This window comes from Hyla sarda, chromosome 2 (assembly GCF_029499605.1).
Source record: "Hyla sarda isolate aHylSar1 chromosome 2, aHylSar1.hap1, whole genome shotgun sequence".
Classification (NCBI taxonomy): domain Eukaryota; kingdom Metazoa; phylum Chordata; class Amphibia; order Anura; family Hylidae; genus Hyla; species Hyla sarda.
Genome location: NC_079190.1, coordinates 322,875,461 through 322,891,371, shown reverse-complemented (window position 1 = coordinate 322,891,371; position 15,911 = coordinate 322,875,461). Strand labels below are relative to the sequence as shown.

The window sequence follows — 15,911 nt, the reverse complement described above, 5'->3', positions numbered from 1 at the left end:
TGATTTTGATCACACCAAGATAAATATAGTGCAATAATAAAAATACATTCAAAGGTGACTATAGCTCTGAAGTGCTTAAAGAGGTACTCCGCCCCTAGACATCTTATCCCCTATCCTAAGGATAGGGGATAAGATGTCAGATCGCCGCAGTCCCGCTGCTGGGGACCCCCGGGATTGCCGCTGCGGCACCCTGCTGTCATTACTGCACAGAGCAAGTTCGCTCTGTGCGTAATGACGGGCGATACAGGGGACCGGGCAGCGTGACGTCATGGCTCCACCCCTCATGACATCATGGCCCGCCCCCTTAATGCAAGTCTATGGCAGGGGCGTGACGACCACCACGCCCCCTCCCATAGACTATTATTGAAGGGGGTGGGCCGTGACATCACGAGGGGCGGAGCCCTGACGTAACGATGCACCGGCCCCGAACTCGCTCTGTGCAGTAATGACAGTGGGGGACCGCGGCGATCTGACATCTTATCCCCTATCCTTTGGATAGGGGATGAGATGTCTAGGGGCGGAGTACCCCTTTAAAGGAGTTTTACCATGATCCACTTTCCAAAGCAAACGTAATATTTTGTTAGTTTGAATGAAATTATTTATTTGTTTCTGTCTTCTTTTTATCCCCCCCCCCCCCTTTCAAAATGAAAATCTGTGTGGTGGGCGGAGCTACTGACTTTCACCTATTTTTCTCTAAACTCAATTTCCTAGAAGCCATTAGTGCTTACTCCCCCCTCCTGCCAAGTGGATTTAGTGTAACAGCCTGTGATATAGAGATATGACAGTACTTAATGTATGAAGTATATTTACCTTATAATGGCCAGTAAATATTCAGTCAGAGAGTAAAACTCCCATTTATTCAGCCAGAGAGCAAGACTTCCTTGTATTATATATTTTCATATGACATGCTTGAATATGTCAAAATAACTCAACACACAGCCATTATTGTCTAAACCTTGGCCACAAAAGTTAGTACATAAGGGCCAATATGTTGTGTGGCCACCATTATTTTCCAGTACTGCCTTAAGCTTCTTGGGCATGGAGTTCACCAGAGCTTTACTGGTTGCCACTGGAGTCCTCTTTAACTCATCTATGACTGGTCATATTTTTTACACTTCATTTTTTACACTGGCATGTTCTTGTAGACCCAGTTTTTGAAATTTTACAAGGGGTAAAAGGAGAAAAAGTCCCCCAAAATTTGTAACCCAATTTCTCTCGAGTAAGGAAATACCCCATATGTGGCACTAAACTGTTGCGTTGAAATACGAAAGGGCTCCAAAGCGAGAGAGCACCATGCACATTTGAGGCCTATTTTGGGGATTTGCATCTGCAACCAAAAAACCCTACTGCAGTGTTTGCAAAACAGGGTGTCTCCAGCTGTTGCAAAACTCCCAGCATGCCTTGACAGTCAGTGGTGGTCCAGCAATACTGAGATTTTTTGTTTTTCAAATGGGGGGGGGGGGGGGGGTGCAAACCTCCAGCTGTTGCAAAACTACAACTCACAGCATGCACTGGCAGACCAAACATGCTGGGAGTTGTAGTTGTTCAACAGCTGGAGGCACATTGGTTGCGCAACACTCAAAGTTTGTTACTTAACTCAGTGTTTTGCAACCAGTGTGCCTCCAGCTGTTGCAAAACTAGAACTCCCAGTATGTACAGTCTCTCAATGCATGCTGGGAGTTGTGTTTTTGCAACAGCTGGAGGCACACTGGTTGCAAAACTCTGAGTAAGGACACAACCAATGTGTCTCCAGCTGTTGCAAAACTGCAACACCCAGCATGCATTCACAGTCAAAGGGCATGCTGGGAGTTGTAGTTTTGCAACAGCTGGAGGCACACTGCTACAATTCCCATCATGCCCTTTGGTAGTCAGTGCATTCTGGGAGTTGTAGTCATGCAACAGCTGGATGCACCACAACTCCCATCATGCCCTTTGGTAGTCTGTGCATTCTGGGAGTTGTAGTTATGCAACAGCTGGATGCACCCTTTTTCATAGAAAAAATGTGCCTCCAGCTGTTGCATAGCTACAAGCCCCAGCATGCACAGACTACAAAAGGGCATGCTGGAAGTTGTAGTTGGAACTCCAGCTGTTGCAAAACTACAACTCCAAGCATGCCCTTTGGCTGTGCATGCTGAGAGTTGTTGCTAAGCAACACCTGGAGGTGAACAGGCCTCACCACCCTACTGTATCCTGCTGCCGGGACCGCCGCCACTGCTGCCACCCTCCTGCTGCTGGAACCACCGCCGCCACTCCTGAGGGGACCCCCGCCAGGCCAGGTAGAGGTAAGAGACCCCTGCTGGCCCCCATTGCCACCCCCGTCGCTGTCCCGATCACCGCCCAGCAGGGTTGTGATTTGACGGTTGTTCCAACCGATCAATCACGTGATCATGAGGCGGCATCCGTGCCACCTCACTCCTGCTGGGTAAGTGTGAATGGGGTTGTCTCAGACAGCCCCATTCACCCCTTTTTTCCGGGTCACCAGAGATCCGATCCGGAATAGCCACAAATCGCCGGTATGTATTGACAGGGGGTTTGCACGGGGTGCCTGCTGAATGAAATTCCCACGGGCGTACAGGTACGCCCTGGGTTAAGTACCAAGGAGCCAGGACGTACCCATACGCCCTGGGTCCTCAAGGGGTTAAAAGACGTATCCCATTGCAACAAGCACAATTGATTTCTGATAACTTGTATTTGCAAATTTATTTACATTCACATAATGCATCAGTTTAGACCTATTTACCTTCATGGTAAATCTCTTTAACCCTTAAGGACTATTCCCATTTTAACATTAAAGGGTAACTCTCATTAAAATTAATTTTTGCTATTGCAATCCTTATGGTAAATAAAAAATATTTCTAATATACTTTGTTTAAAAAAAATTAAGTTTTCTATGGTTTATTTGTGCTTAAAAAAAGCTTGAGAGCACATTTTCCCCCATCTTATACACAGACTAAGGACCGAGGTCCAAACACAGAAAGTGCAGCCTGGAGTGCTGAAGGGGGGGGGGGGGGGGGTGTCCAGCCTCATCCAATCATAGCTCCTCTCACACTTAACTGCCATATGCTGTTGGTTGGACACACACCCTCAGCACTACAGGCTGCACTTCCTGTGTTTGGGCTTCGGTCCTAAGTCTGTGTATGAGATGGGGGAAAATGTGCTCTTGAGCTTTTTTAAGCACAGATAAAACATAGAAAACTTTTTTTTTTTTTTAACCAACGTATATTAGAAATCTTTTTTATTTACCATAAAGAGTGCAGTAGCAAAAATTTGTTATAATGAGAGTACCCGTTTAACCCCTTAAGGACCCAGCCATTTTACACCTTAGGACCCGGCCATTTTTTGCACATCTGACCACTGTCACTTTAAACATTAATAACTCTGGAATGCTTTTAGTTATCATTCTGATTCCGAGATTGCTTTTTCGTGACATATTCTACTTTAACATAGTGGTAACATTTTGTGGTAACTTGCATCCTTTCTTGGTGAAAAATCCCAAAATTTGATGAAAAATTAGAAAATTTTGCATTGTTCTAACTTTGAAGCTCTCTGCTTGTAAGGAAAATGGATATTCCAAATAATAATTTTTTTATTCACATATACAATATTTCCACTTTATGTCTGGATAAAAAAAATTTACTTGTTTTTACTTTTGGAAGACACCAGAGGGCTTCAAAATTCAGCAGCAATTTTCAAATTTTTCACAAAATTTCCAAACTCACAATTTTTCAGGGACCAGTTCAGGTTTGAAGTGGATTTGAAGGGTCTTCATCTTAGAAATACCCCACAAATGACCCCATTATAAAAACTGCACCCCCCAAAGTATTCAAAATGACATTCAGTCAGCATTTTAACCCTTTAGGTGTTTCACAGGAATAGCAGCAAAGTGAAAGAGAAAATTCACAATCTTAATTTTTTACACTCGCAATTTTTGAATTTTTACAAGGGGTAAAAGGAGAAAATTTATACTTATATTTGTAGCCCAATTTCTCTCGAGTAAGCACATACCTCATATGTCTATGTAAAGTGTTCGGCTGGCTCAGTAGAGGGCTCAGAAGCGAAGGAGCGACAAGGGGATTTTGGAGAGTACGTTTTATTGAAATGGTTTTTGGGGGGCATGTTGCATTTAGGAAGCCCCTATGGTGCCAGAACAGCAAAAAAAAAAACATGGCATACCATTTTGGAAACTAGACCCCTTGAGGAACGTAACAATGAATAAAGTGAGCCTTAATACCCCATAGGTGTTTCATGGCTTTTGCATATGTATAAAAATAAAATTTCACTAAAATGTGTGTTTCCCCCCAAATTTCACATTTTTGCAAGGGTTAATAGCAGAAAATACCCCCCAAAATTTGTAACCCCATCTCTTCTGAGTATGGAGGTACCCCATAAGTTGACCTGAAGTGCACTACGGTCGAACTACAATGCTCAGAAGAGAAGGAGTCATATTTGGTTTTTTGAGAGCAAATTTTGCTCGGGGGCATGTCGCATTTAGGAAGCCCCAATGGTGCCAGGACAGCAAAAAAAAAAAAAACACATGGCATACCATTTTGGAAACTAGACCCCTTGAGGAATGTAACAAGAAATAAAGTGAGCCTTAATACCCCACAGGGGTTTCACGACTTTTGCATACGTAAAAAAAAAAAAAATTTCACTAAAATGTGTTTCCCCCCCAAATTTCACATTTTTGCAAGGGTTAATAGCAGGAAATACCCCCAAAATTTGTAACCCCATCTCTTCTGAGTATGGAGGTACCCCATAAGTGGACCTGAAGTGCACTGCGGGCGAACTACAATGCTCAGAAGAGAAGGAGTCATATTTGGCTTTTTGAGAGCAAATTTTGCTCGGGGGGCATGTCGCATTTAGGAAGCCCCTATGGTGCCAGGACAGCAAAATAACCCCCACATGCCATACCATTTTGGAAACTAGACCCCTTGAGGAATGTAACAAGGGGTACAGTGAGCATTTACCCCCCACTGGTGTCTGTCAGATCTTTGGAACAGTGGGCTGTACAAAATTTTTAATTTGCACAGCCCACTCTTCCAAAGATCTGTCAGACACCAGTAGGGGGTAAATTCTCACTGCACCCCTCATTACATTCCGTGAGGGGTGTAGTTTCCGAAATGGGGTCACATGTGTTTTTTTTTTTGTTTTTTTTTACGTTTGTCAAAACCGCTGTAACAATCAGCCACCCCTGTGCAAATCACCTCAAATGTACATGGTGCACTCTCCCTTCTGGGCCTTGTTGTGCGCCCCCAGAGCACTTTGCGCCCACATAAGGGATATCTCCGTAGTCGGGAGAAATTGCATTACAAATTTTGGGGGGGCTTTTTTCCCTTTTACCTCCTGTCAAAATGAAAAGTATAAGGCAACACCAGCATGTTAGTGCAAAAAATTTATTTTTTTACACTAACTTGCTGGTGTAGACCCCAACTTCACCTTTTCATAAGGGGAGAAAAAGCCCCCCAAAATGTGTTAGGCAATTTCTCCCGAGTACGGCAATACCCCATATGTGGCCCTAAACTGTTGCCTTGAAATACGACAGGTCTTCGAAGTGTGAGAGTGCCATGCGCATTTGAGGCCTGAATTAGGGACTTGCATAGGGGTGGACATAGGGGTATTCTACGCCAGTGATTCCCAAACAGGGTGCCTCCAGCTGTTGCAAAACTCCCAGCATGCTTGGACAGTCAATGGCTGTTCGGCAATACTGGGAGTTGTTGTTTTGCAACAGCTGGAGGCTCCATTTTGGAAAGAGTGGCGTACCAGATGTTTTTCATTTTTATTGGGGAGGGGACTGGGGCTGTGTAGGGGTATGTGTATATGTAGTGTTTTTTACTTTTTATTTTATTTTGTGTTAGTGTAGTGTAGTGTAGTGTTTTTAGGGTACAGTCACACAGGCAGGGGATTACAGCGAGTTTCCCGCTGCGAGTTTGAGCTGCCGCGCAAAATTTGCTGCATCGCAAACTTGCAGCCTGATACTCACTGTAAGCCCCCTGCCCATGTGAATGTACCCTGTACATTCAAAGGGGGGGGGGGAACCTCCAGCTGTTGCAAAACTACAACTCCCAGCATGCACAGTCTATCAGTGCATGCTTGTAGTTATAGTTTTTCAACAGCTGGAGGCACGCGGGTTGGGAAACACTGAGTTAGGAAACAGACAATGTTTCCCAACCAGTGTGCCTCCAGTTGTTGCAAAACCACAACTCCCAAACATTCTCAGGCATGCTGGAAGTAGTAGTTCGGCAACATATTTAGAGCCAGATGTTGCCGAACTACAACTCCCAGCATGCTTGGAGTTGTAGTTTTGCAACATCGGACTACAGTTTGCAGACCACTAATACAGTGGTTTCCAATCTGTGCCCTTCCAGATGTTGCAAAACTACAACTCCCAGTATGTCAAAACTGTCCAGGCATGCTGGGAGTTATAGTTCTGCAACATCTGAAGGGCCAGATGTTACAGAACTACAACTCCCAGCATGCCTGGACAGTAAGGGCATGCTGAGGATGTGTAGTTTTGCAACATCTGGAAGGGCACAGTGGTCTCCAAACTGTGGACCTCCAGATGTTGCAAAACTGCAACTCCCAGCATGCCCAGACGCCAAGGGCTGTCTGGGCATGCTGGGAGTTGTAGTGTAAGGGGACCAGATGGAGCAGTCCAGATCGCTTTACGGAGGTCTGGACTGCTGCAAAGTTCCCGCGCCGCCGCCGAAGATCAACTCACCTGTCGCCACCGCCTCCGGGATCTGGGTCTTCAGGGACGAGGTAAGTACCGGGGCCGGTCCCCAGCACTCCCCCGTCCCCCGCCGCGTCCTCCGGTCTTCCTCCCGTTCTCTCCGGACTTCCAGGGGCCGGGCAGGGTGGGAGGAAGTAACCGCCCCCCCCGCGATTGGTCGGTTAGCTAACCGAAGAATCGCAGGGAATAGGAGGAGGTGGCCGGCTTGCCACCTCGCTCCTATACTTTAGCATGGTCCTGGCTGTCTGTGACAACCGGGATCATGCAAAATTACCGGGCGGTCGGGTCCCAGAGACCCGATCAGCCCGGTATCGCAGCAGATCGCAAGGGCGATTCCCCTCGCGATTTGCGACGATGGCCGACATGGGGGGCAGACATGGCCTCCCTCGGCGTTTGCCCTGGATGCCTGCTGAAGCATTTCAGCAGGCATCCGCTTCCGATCTCTGCCTGACGTGCGGCAGGGACCGGAAAACGCCAGGACGTACGGGGACGTCCTGGGTCCTTAAAGCCCAGGGTGCGGGGATGTCCCCGTACGTCCTGGGTCCTTAAGAGGTTAAGGACCAGGCCAATTTTATTTTTGCGTTTTCGTTTTTTCCTCCTAGCCTTCTAAAACCCATAACTCTTTTATATTTACATCTACAGACCAATTTAACTTTGTAAGGAAACTTCTAATTTTTTCGAAAAAATGTATGGCGAACCCAAAGAATTATTTTTTTAGGGAGGAAATTTAAATGAAAACCATAATTTCTGCACATTTTGGAGGGTTTTGTTTTCACACTGTACACTTAGCGGGAAAAATTATATTTGTTCTTTATTCTGTGGGTCAATACGATTAAAATGATACCCATGGCTAGATACTTTGAGATTTTTTTTTTAAGCGGTACAAAAATATAAAACTTTTTGTACAAAATCAGTAATATAAAATCGCCCTATTTTTACCACCTATAACTTTTTTATTTTTCAGTAGGTGAGGGGACCTCCGTCCGCCATTACAGATGATTGGATCCCCGCGGCAGTGCTGCAGGTGATCCGATCATCTATTTTAACATGCGCATTGCCGCAGATGGCGGGATCTGTACTGATCACGGCATCTGAGGGATTAATGGCGGACATCTGCGCCATTACCGGAGCTTCCCTGCCTGCCGTGTATGACGCGAGTACCCATCCATTGTTCGCGGTCATACACAGGACGTAAATGTACGTCCTGGTGCGCTAAGTACCGCCACACCAGGACGTACATTTACGTCCGTGGTTGTTAAGGGGTTAAAAGGGTACTCCGGTGGAAAACAATTTGTTTCTAATCAACGGGTTCCAGAAAATTAAACAGATTAAACAGGAAGTTGAGTTGTTCTTTCCACTCTGACCACACTCAACTCAACTTTCTGTGGAGCATACAGCAGCTGATAAGTACTGGAAGGATTAAGATTTTTAAAAAGACGTAATTTACAAATCTATTTGTAATATGCACTATGCTATATACTCATCTAATTTTCTATTTCTTTTCCATATATTGTATTATTTCACATATTCATATACTCATACAACTATACACTAGCTCTGTTACTGTGTTTCTCGGAAACTTGTAAAATTTAGCTGGTAATAAAATCTATACCCTCTTATCAATTATATGATTGTTTCATTTTCACAAACACTGCGTATTTTATGCATTTGCACTCGCAGTTTATTTCTCATTCAAGCAGTTACACAACCCCTGATCCCAATCCATGTCATCTATTACAAATACCATCACCAGGATACCAATTAATCAATTTGGCACACTATAAAAACTCACTCTAGCAAAGACAGCCACATCAAGCCATTGAAAAAGGGGTACTTCCCCGAAACGCGTCTGACCACCATTTGCCCAGTACTGCCATTTTATTGCTGCTACAATTTGATATACAGTTTGCCTTGTATGCGCGATTACCTCTCAAGCGCTGCAGTCTCCCTACCAGGAGGCCTGAATTCTCTAACTGTTGCACAAGGACGCCGGCAACAGAGTCTTCACCGACCAGATCCCTCTGCCCGGACACTGACATCAAGCAGGACGATGATCCGTGCCACCTTGCAGCGGAACCTGCCAGCTTCCTCCCGCAAGACAAGCTCATACCCTGCTCACAGCGACACCTTCACCAGCACAAGCTGATACATTGGCAACCACAGGCAACATTCACCCAGAGGCCGGGAGCAGCCTGTGCCTACCTGCAGAGTCATCCATTCATGTATTTACCTCTATTTACCTCTCTGAAAGATCTTCTGAATTGAACTTGTTACTTATCTATATCTGCTAATCCCAGAGTCCTCCAGGGCAGATAAAATACCAGACTGTTGCTATTGGAGACAACTACTGCCGATCACATCTATCGTTGCTCCACTGACTCCAATGGCATTTACTTTCTCAAGGCACTATTGAACTTTTACAGAAAAGGGGAATACTGCTTTTTATTAGTATTTTATTTTCCCAAACTGACCCTGTATCATTATTGTTCGATATATGTGTTTTTACACTGTATTTTATCTGCTAATTTGTATTACATATGCTATATAACTGGATCTGTAGCAAGGGCCCTGCTCAGATACCAGTTTTCCATGCTGATTTTTATCATACCTTAACCCCTTAAGGACCACGGGTTTTGACGTTTTTGCAATTTCGTTTTTTCCTCCTCACCTTTTAAAAATCATAACCCTTTCAATTTTGCACCTAAAAATCCATATGATGGTTTATTTTTTGCGCCAACAATTCTACTTTGTAATGACATTAGTCATTTTACCCAAAAATCTTCAGCGAAACGGAAAAAAAAATCATTGTGCGACGAAGAAAAAACACCATTTTGTAAATTTTGGGGGCTTCTGTTTCTACGCAGTGCATATTTCGGTAAAAATGACACCTTATCATTATTCTGTAGGTCCATACGATTAAAATGATACCCTACTTATATAGGTTTGATTTTGCAGTACTTCTGGAAAAAATCATACCTACACGCAGGAAAATGTATACGTTTAAAATTGTCATCTTCTGACCCCTAAAACTTTTTTATTTTACCACGTTTGGGGCCGTATGAGGGCTAATTTTTTGCGCCATGATCTGAAGTTTTTAGCGGTACCATTTTTGTATTGATCAGACTTTTTGATTGCTTTTTATTTATTATTTCATGATATAAAAAGTGACCAAAAATATGTTATTTTGGACTTTGGAATTTATATGCGCGTACGTCATTAACCGTGCAGTTTAATTAATGATATATTTTTATAGTTCGGACATTTATGCACGCGGCGATACTACATAAGTTTATGTTTATTTTTATTTACATGTTTGTTTTTTTAATGGGAAAAGGGGGGTGATTTGGACTTTTATTAGGGAAAGGGTTAAATGACATTTATTAACTTTTTTTTTTTTACACTTTTTTTTTTGCAGTGTTATAGCCCCCATAGGGGGCTATAACATGCAGTACATTGATTCAATACACTGATCACTGCCATTCAATGGCAGGGATCAGTGTTATCCGCGGTTGATTGCTCAAGTTTGGATTTCAGGCTTGGAGCAATCAATCGACAATGGGACGCGCAGAAGACAGGTGAAGGGACCTCCTGCTGCGTCCTAGCTGATCGGGACATCGCGATTTTATCGCGATGGTCCCGATCAGCCCAACTGAGCAGCCGGGATGCTTTCACTTTCACTTTTAGTTGATCGCCGCGTCTAAAGAGTTAATGCTCGACATTAGCCCGATCGGCGATGTCCGGCATTAGCGTGGGTCCTGGTTGCTTATAGCAAATGGGACCCACGGGTATGATGCGAGCTCACCTCGTGAACGCTTATTATATATGGAGACGCGCATATGGACCTTCATAAACATCCATATGCGCTAAGGGGTTAATATCTCCGATGGAAAACTTTTTTTTTTTTAAATCAACTGGTGCCAGAAAGTTAAACAGATTTGTAAATTACTTCCATTAAAAAATCTTAATCCTTCCAGTACTTATAAGCTGCTGAATACTACAGAGGAAATTATTTTCTGCTGAATCCCGAGTATAGTGCTCTCTGCTGACATCTCTGTCCATTTTAAGAACTGTCCAGAGTAGGAGAAAATCCCCAGAGCAAACATATGCTTCTCTGGAAAGTTCCTAAAATGGACAGAGATATCAGCAGAGAGCACTGTGCTTGTGATGTCAGCAGAGAGCACTGTGTTCCAAAAAGTTATAAAATAAAAGTTATAAAATAATTTCCTCTGTAATATTCAGCAGCTAATAAGTACTGGAAGGATTAAGATTTTTAATAGAAGTAATTTACAAATCTGTTTAACTTTCTGGCACCAGTTGTTTAATAAAAAAAATTAAAAAAAAATAAAAAAGGTTTCCAACAGAGTACCCCTTTAAGTCTCCACACAGTCCTTGCTAGTTTAATGACTGCATAGGGCTTGCTCAAGTGATTTGTCTTCTAAAAAGTTTAGTGTCTACATAAGGTGCTGTACATTTATCAGATGTGGGAACAACTACTGTGATATAGCAATATAAATGCTAAGCTAAGATGTTAGAGATCTATTTGATGAAAGGCTTATTTTTTGTTTCCAATGACAACCAGCAGAACTGAACATTATGAATTATCATAGAAGCTGTTATTTAGGATCAGTACAAGTAAAAAAAAAAATAAAATACATTATATGTATAAAGTTATTCAATTGTTTATGTAAAAAATAAACTTAACAGCCATAACGTTGTTTAGGCAAGAACTTCACATGCCCACTGAAGGTGCCCTGTGGTATGTGGCACCAAGAAATTAGTAGCAAATCCTTTAAAGGAGAAGTATCATGTACAAAAATGTATCCTGCGGATAGGGGATAAGTTTTAGATTGTGGGTTGTCTGACCACTGGGACCCCTCACCACCAACACGCCCATACAACACTCCATACAGCTCTAAGGGAGAGCCAAAGATAGCCAAACTGCTCTCCCATAGAGATATATGAAGGGAGGTCACAGGGGCTCCCAGTGGTCAGACCCCTCATGATCTAAAACGTATCCCCTATCCTGCGGATGATGATATGTATAAAGCCTGATGGGCTGTATTTGTGTGAGGGGCAGAAGTAATTATCGCTCCCTGCACTTCCAGGTGGGGCTTATTGGGAACAGGTGGGGGCGTGTGTATATAACTTCTCCCTCTCCTACAGGGGCGGAGCACGTGACGTTTGTGGAACCCTCCCAACCCTCCCTTATATTTATTCCTTCACTATAGTGCATGCCCTCTATAGGCGTGCCCTCATTGCGCGGTTATGGCACAACTCAGACCGCTATGCTAGGGTAAGATCTTGTATAGGTATGTAGGCAATCTTTCCTGTCACTAGTACACGTATGGAGCCCCGAACACAAATCTCCTTTAAGTCAAGTAAGTGGAGAGGTGCAGCCTTCATGTGTTTACTCATAGACTTGATTTCCTAGCAAGCCAAGTAAACACATTGGGGGAGATTTATCAAAACCTGTGAGAAGAAGAATAGTGCAGTTGCCCATAGCAACTAATCAGATAGATTTTTGTCATTTTTCTGAAAGACCTTTCTATCACCGCCAGCAGTCATTTCTTCTGTAGTTGGTGCTACAGAAACTCTCCTGTGAGTTTAGACCCCTCCTGTGAGTTTAGGTAGGTTAGACTTCACTAGCACCGTACATATTGACTGCTTATGACTCTCTTACAGGTTAATCAGTTGTCCTTCCTTTGAGCATTCCATAACATACACCCAAAAAGACCTGCCATTTTGGAGATGCAATAAGTCATCTTATCATCACAATTTAGCATTTGTCAAACAAAACCTGTGCAGAAATAAAAGTTGACCAGTCGCCCATTACAAGCAATCAGATTGCTTCTTTTACTTTAACAAGGCCTCTGAAAAAAAAGCAATCTGACAACTATTCCAGAAAAAACTCTGAATATATTATTCTGGCAAAGAGTCAGGTGAAATGCCAAGGTATTACCTGAAAGGATAAGAAAAAGGCACAGAAATGAGATCTGTCTCTGTCTTTTCTGAAATCGTACACATTACAACTACTGCTGTCTCTCCAATGAAAGAGCCGCAAGATCCAAAGGCAAAGATAGCAAACAGCTGAAAGACAGAAAAAGAAACAAGACATATATGTAATACAGTAAACAGCAGATTAAGAATGTAGTGCATGAATGAAATGTATACACCCAAAAACATGACATCAAAAAGAGAAACTATATATGCATATTTATTTAGGTATACATTTATGAACAAAGAGAATTGGAAGAATTCATATGGGTAAAAATGTTCATTATTTATTTACATACAGAAAAAGAGCTACCTAGATTGTAAAGTTAGAGTACAGTTGCCCCTCATGTTACAATATTAATTTGTTCCAGGAAGAACATAGTATATTCAAACCATTGTATCTTGAGACCATAACCCAAAGTCTCAAAAATGTCATTCCAAAATAAGAAAAAACTTAAGAAAAATGAAGATAACTAATATGTACAAGTCCTTACATATGAGTGAATGATAAATATTAGCTAGAATCTATAAATCACTTTATAAAAAGTGGGCAGGTGCTTCTTCATACAGTGTGCACAGTGTCATACAAAATGGAGCCGCCCTAACCTGGTGTACAATGGAGCCGTTAGTCCTGGTACAAGTAAAGAGCAGTGCAGTACTACACTATACTGTACCAGTAAAATGCCCTATCTAATGGATCGGCTCTTACAGCCATACACATGAGCCTCAGGTCCGAAGTGTCTGTGGCATTGTGTCACGATGCCGGCTGGCAGGTAGTGGATCCTCTGTGCCAGAGAGGGATTGGCGTGGACCGTGCTAGTGGACCGGTTCTAAGCCACTACTGGTTTTCACCAGAGCCCGCCGCAAAGCGGGATGGTCTTGCTGCGGCGGTAGTGACCAGGTCGTATCCACTAGCAACGGCTCACCTCTCTGGCTGCTGAAGATAGGCGCGGTACAAGGGAGTAGGCAAAAGCAAGGTCGGACGTAGCAGAAGGTCGGGGCAGGCAGCAAGGATCGTAGTCAGGGGCAACGGCAGAAGGTCTGGAAACACAGGCAAGGAACACACAAGGAACGCTTTCACTGGCACTAAGGCAACAAGATCCGGCAAGGGAGTGCAGGGGAAGTGAGGTGATATAGGGAAGTGCACAGGTGAACACACTAATTGGGACCACTGCGCCAATCAGCGGCGCAGTGGCCCTTTAAATCGCAGAGACCCGGCGCGCGCGCGCCCTAGGGAGCGGGGCCGCGCGCGCCGGGACAGAACAGACGGAGAGCGAGTCAGGTAGGGGAGCCGGGGTGCGCATCGCGAGCGGGTGCTACCCGCATCGCGAATCGCATCCCGGCTGGCAGCGGAATCGCAGCGCCCCGGGTCAGAGGATGTGACCGGAGCGCTGCCGCGGGGAGAGTGAAGCGAGCGCTCCGGGGAGGAGCGGGGACCCGGAGCGCTCGGCGTAACAGTACCCCCCCCCTTGGGTCTCCCCCTCTTCTTAGAGCCTGAGAACCTGAGGAGCAGACTTTTGTCTAGGATGTTGTCCTCAGGTTCCCAGGATCTCTCTTCAGGACCACAACCCTCCCAGTCCACTAAAAAAAAATTTTTTCCTCTGACCTTTTTGGCAGCTAAAATTTCTTTGACCGAGAAGATGTCCGAGGAGCCAGAAACAGGAGTGGGAGGAACAGATTTGGGAGAAAAACGGTTGAGGATGAGTGGTTTGAGAAGAGAGACGTGAAAGGCATTAGGGATACGAAGAGAGGGAGGAAGAAGAAGTTTATAAGAGACAGGATTAATTTGACACAAAATTTTGAAAGGACCAAGATAGCGTGGTCCCAACTTGTAGCTAGGGACACGGAAGCGGACATATTTAGCGGAGAGCCATACCTTGTCTCCAGGGGAAAAAACGGGGGGAGCTCTTCTTTTCTTATCCGCGAACTTCTTCATGCGTGATGAAGCCTGTAAGAGAGAATTTTGGGTCTCTCTCCATATGATGGAAAGGTCACGAGAAATTTCATCCACAGCGGGCAGACCAGAGGGCAAGGGAGTAGGGAGGGGGGGAAGAGGGTGACGGCCGTACACCACGAAAAATGGGGATTTGGAGGAAGACTCAGAGACCCTGAAGTTATACGAGAATTCGGCCCATGGGAGGAGATCTGCCCAGTCATCCTGGCGGGAGGAAACAAAATGTCGCAAATAATCACCCAAGATCTGGTTAATCCTTTCTACTTGTCCATTGGACTGGGGATGATATGCAGAAGAAAAATTTAATTTAATCTTGAGTTGTTTACAGAGAGCCCTCCAGAATTTAGACACGAATTGGACGCCTCTATCCGAGACAATCTGCGTAGGCAACCCGTGAAGACGAAAAATGTGTACAAAAAATTGTTTAGCCAACTGAGGCGCAGAAGGAAGACCAGGAAGAGGGATGAAATGTGCCATTTTGGAGAATCGATCAACGACCACCCAAATAACAGTGTTGCCACGGGAAGGGGGTAAATCAGTAATAAAATCCATACCAATCAGAGACCAAGGCTGTTCGGGGACAGGCAGAGGATGAAGAAAACCAGCGGGCTTCTGGCGAGGAGTCTTATCCCGGGCACAGATAGTGCAGGCTCGCACAAAGTCCACAACATCCGTCTCCAGAGTCGGCCACCAATAGAAGCGAGAGATGAGTTGCACAGATTTCTTGATACCCGCATGACCTGCGAGATGGGAGGAGTGACCCCATTTGAGGATTCCGAGGCGTTGGCGAGGAGAAACAAAGGTCTTTCCTGGAGGAGTCTGCCTGATGGAGGCAGGAGAAGTGGAGATCAGGCAGTCAGGTGGAATGATGTGTTGCGGAGAGAGTTCAACTTCTGAGGCATCCGAGGAACGAGAGAGAGCATCGGCCCTAATGTTCTTATCGGCAGGACGAAAGTGAATCTCAAAATTAAATCGGGCAAAGAACAGAGACCACCGGGCCTGGCGAGGATTCAGCCGTTGGGCAGACTGGAGGTAGGAGAGGTTCTTGTGGTCGGTGTAGATAATAACAGGAGAACTTGATCCCTCCAGCAGATGCCTCCATTCCTCAAGTGCTAATTTGATGGCTAGAAGCTCTCGATCCCCGATGGAGTAGTTCCTCTCCGCTGGAGAGAAGGTCCTAGAGAAAAAACCACAAGTGACAGCATGCCCGGAAGAATTTTTTTGTAGAAGAAC

General features: G+C 44.5%; 1 protein-coding gene across 5 annotated transcripts in view; it reads right to left on the bottom strand.

The window, feature by feature from the left end:
- The window catches only part of SYPL2 (synaptophysin like 2), a 46,072-nt gene that overhangs the window by 8,201 nt on the left and 21,960 nt on the right, over positions 1 to 15,911 (bottom strand). For all 5 annotated transcript variants that reach the window (XM_056557865.1, XM_056557863.1, XM_056557862.1 and 2 more), the window contains one exon: positions 12,690 to 12,817. In XM_056557865.1, the coding sequence (XP_056413840.1) occupies positions 12,690 to 12,817 (128 nt within the window). The remainder of the gene's footprint in view (positions 1 to 12,689; positions 12,818 to 15,911) is intronic.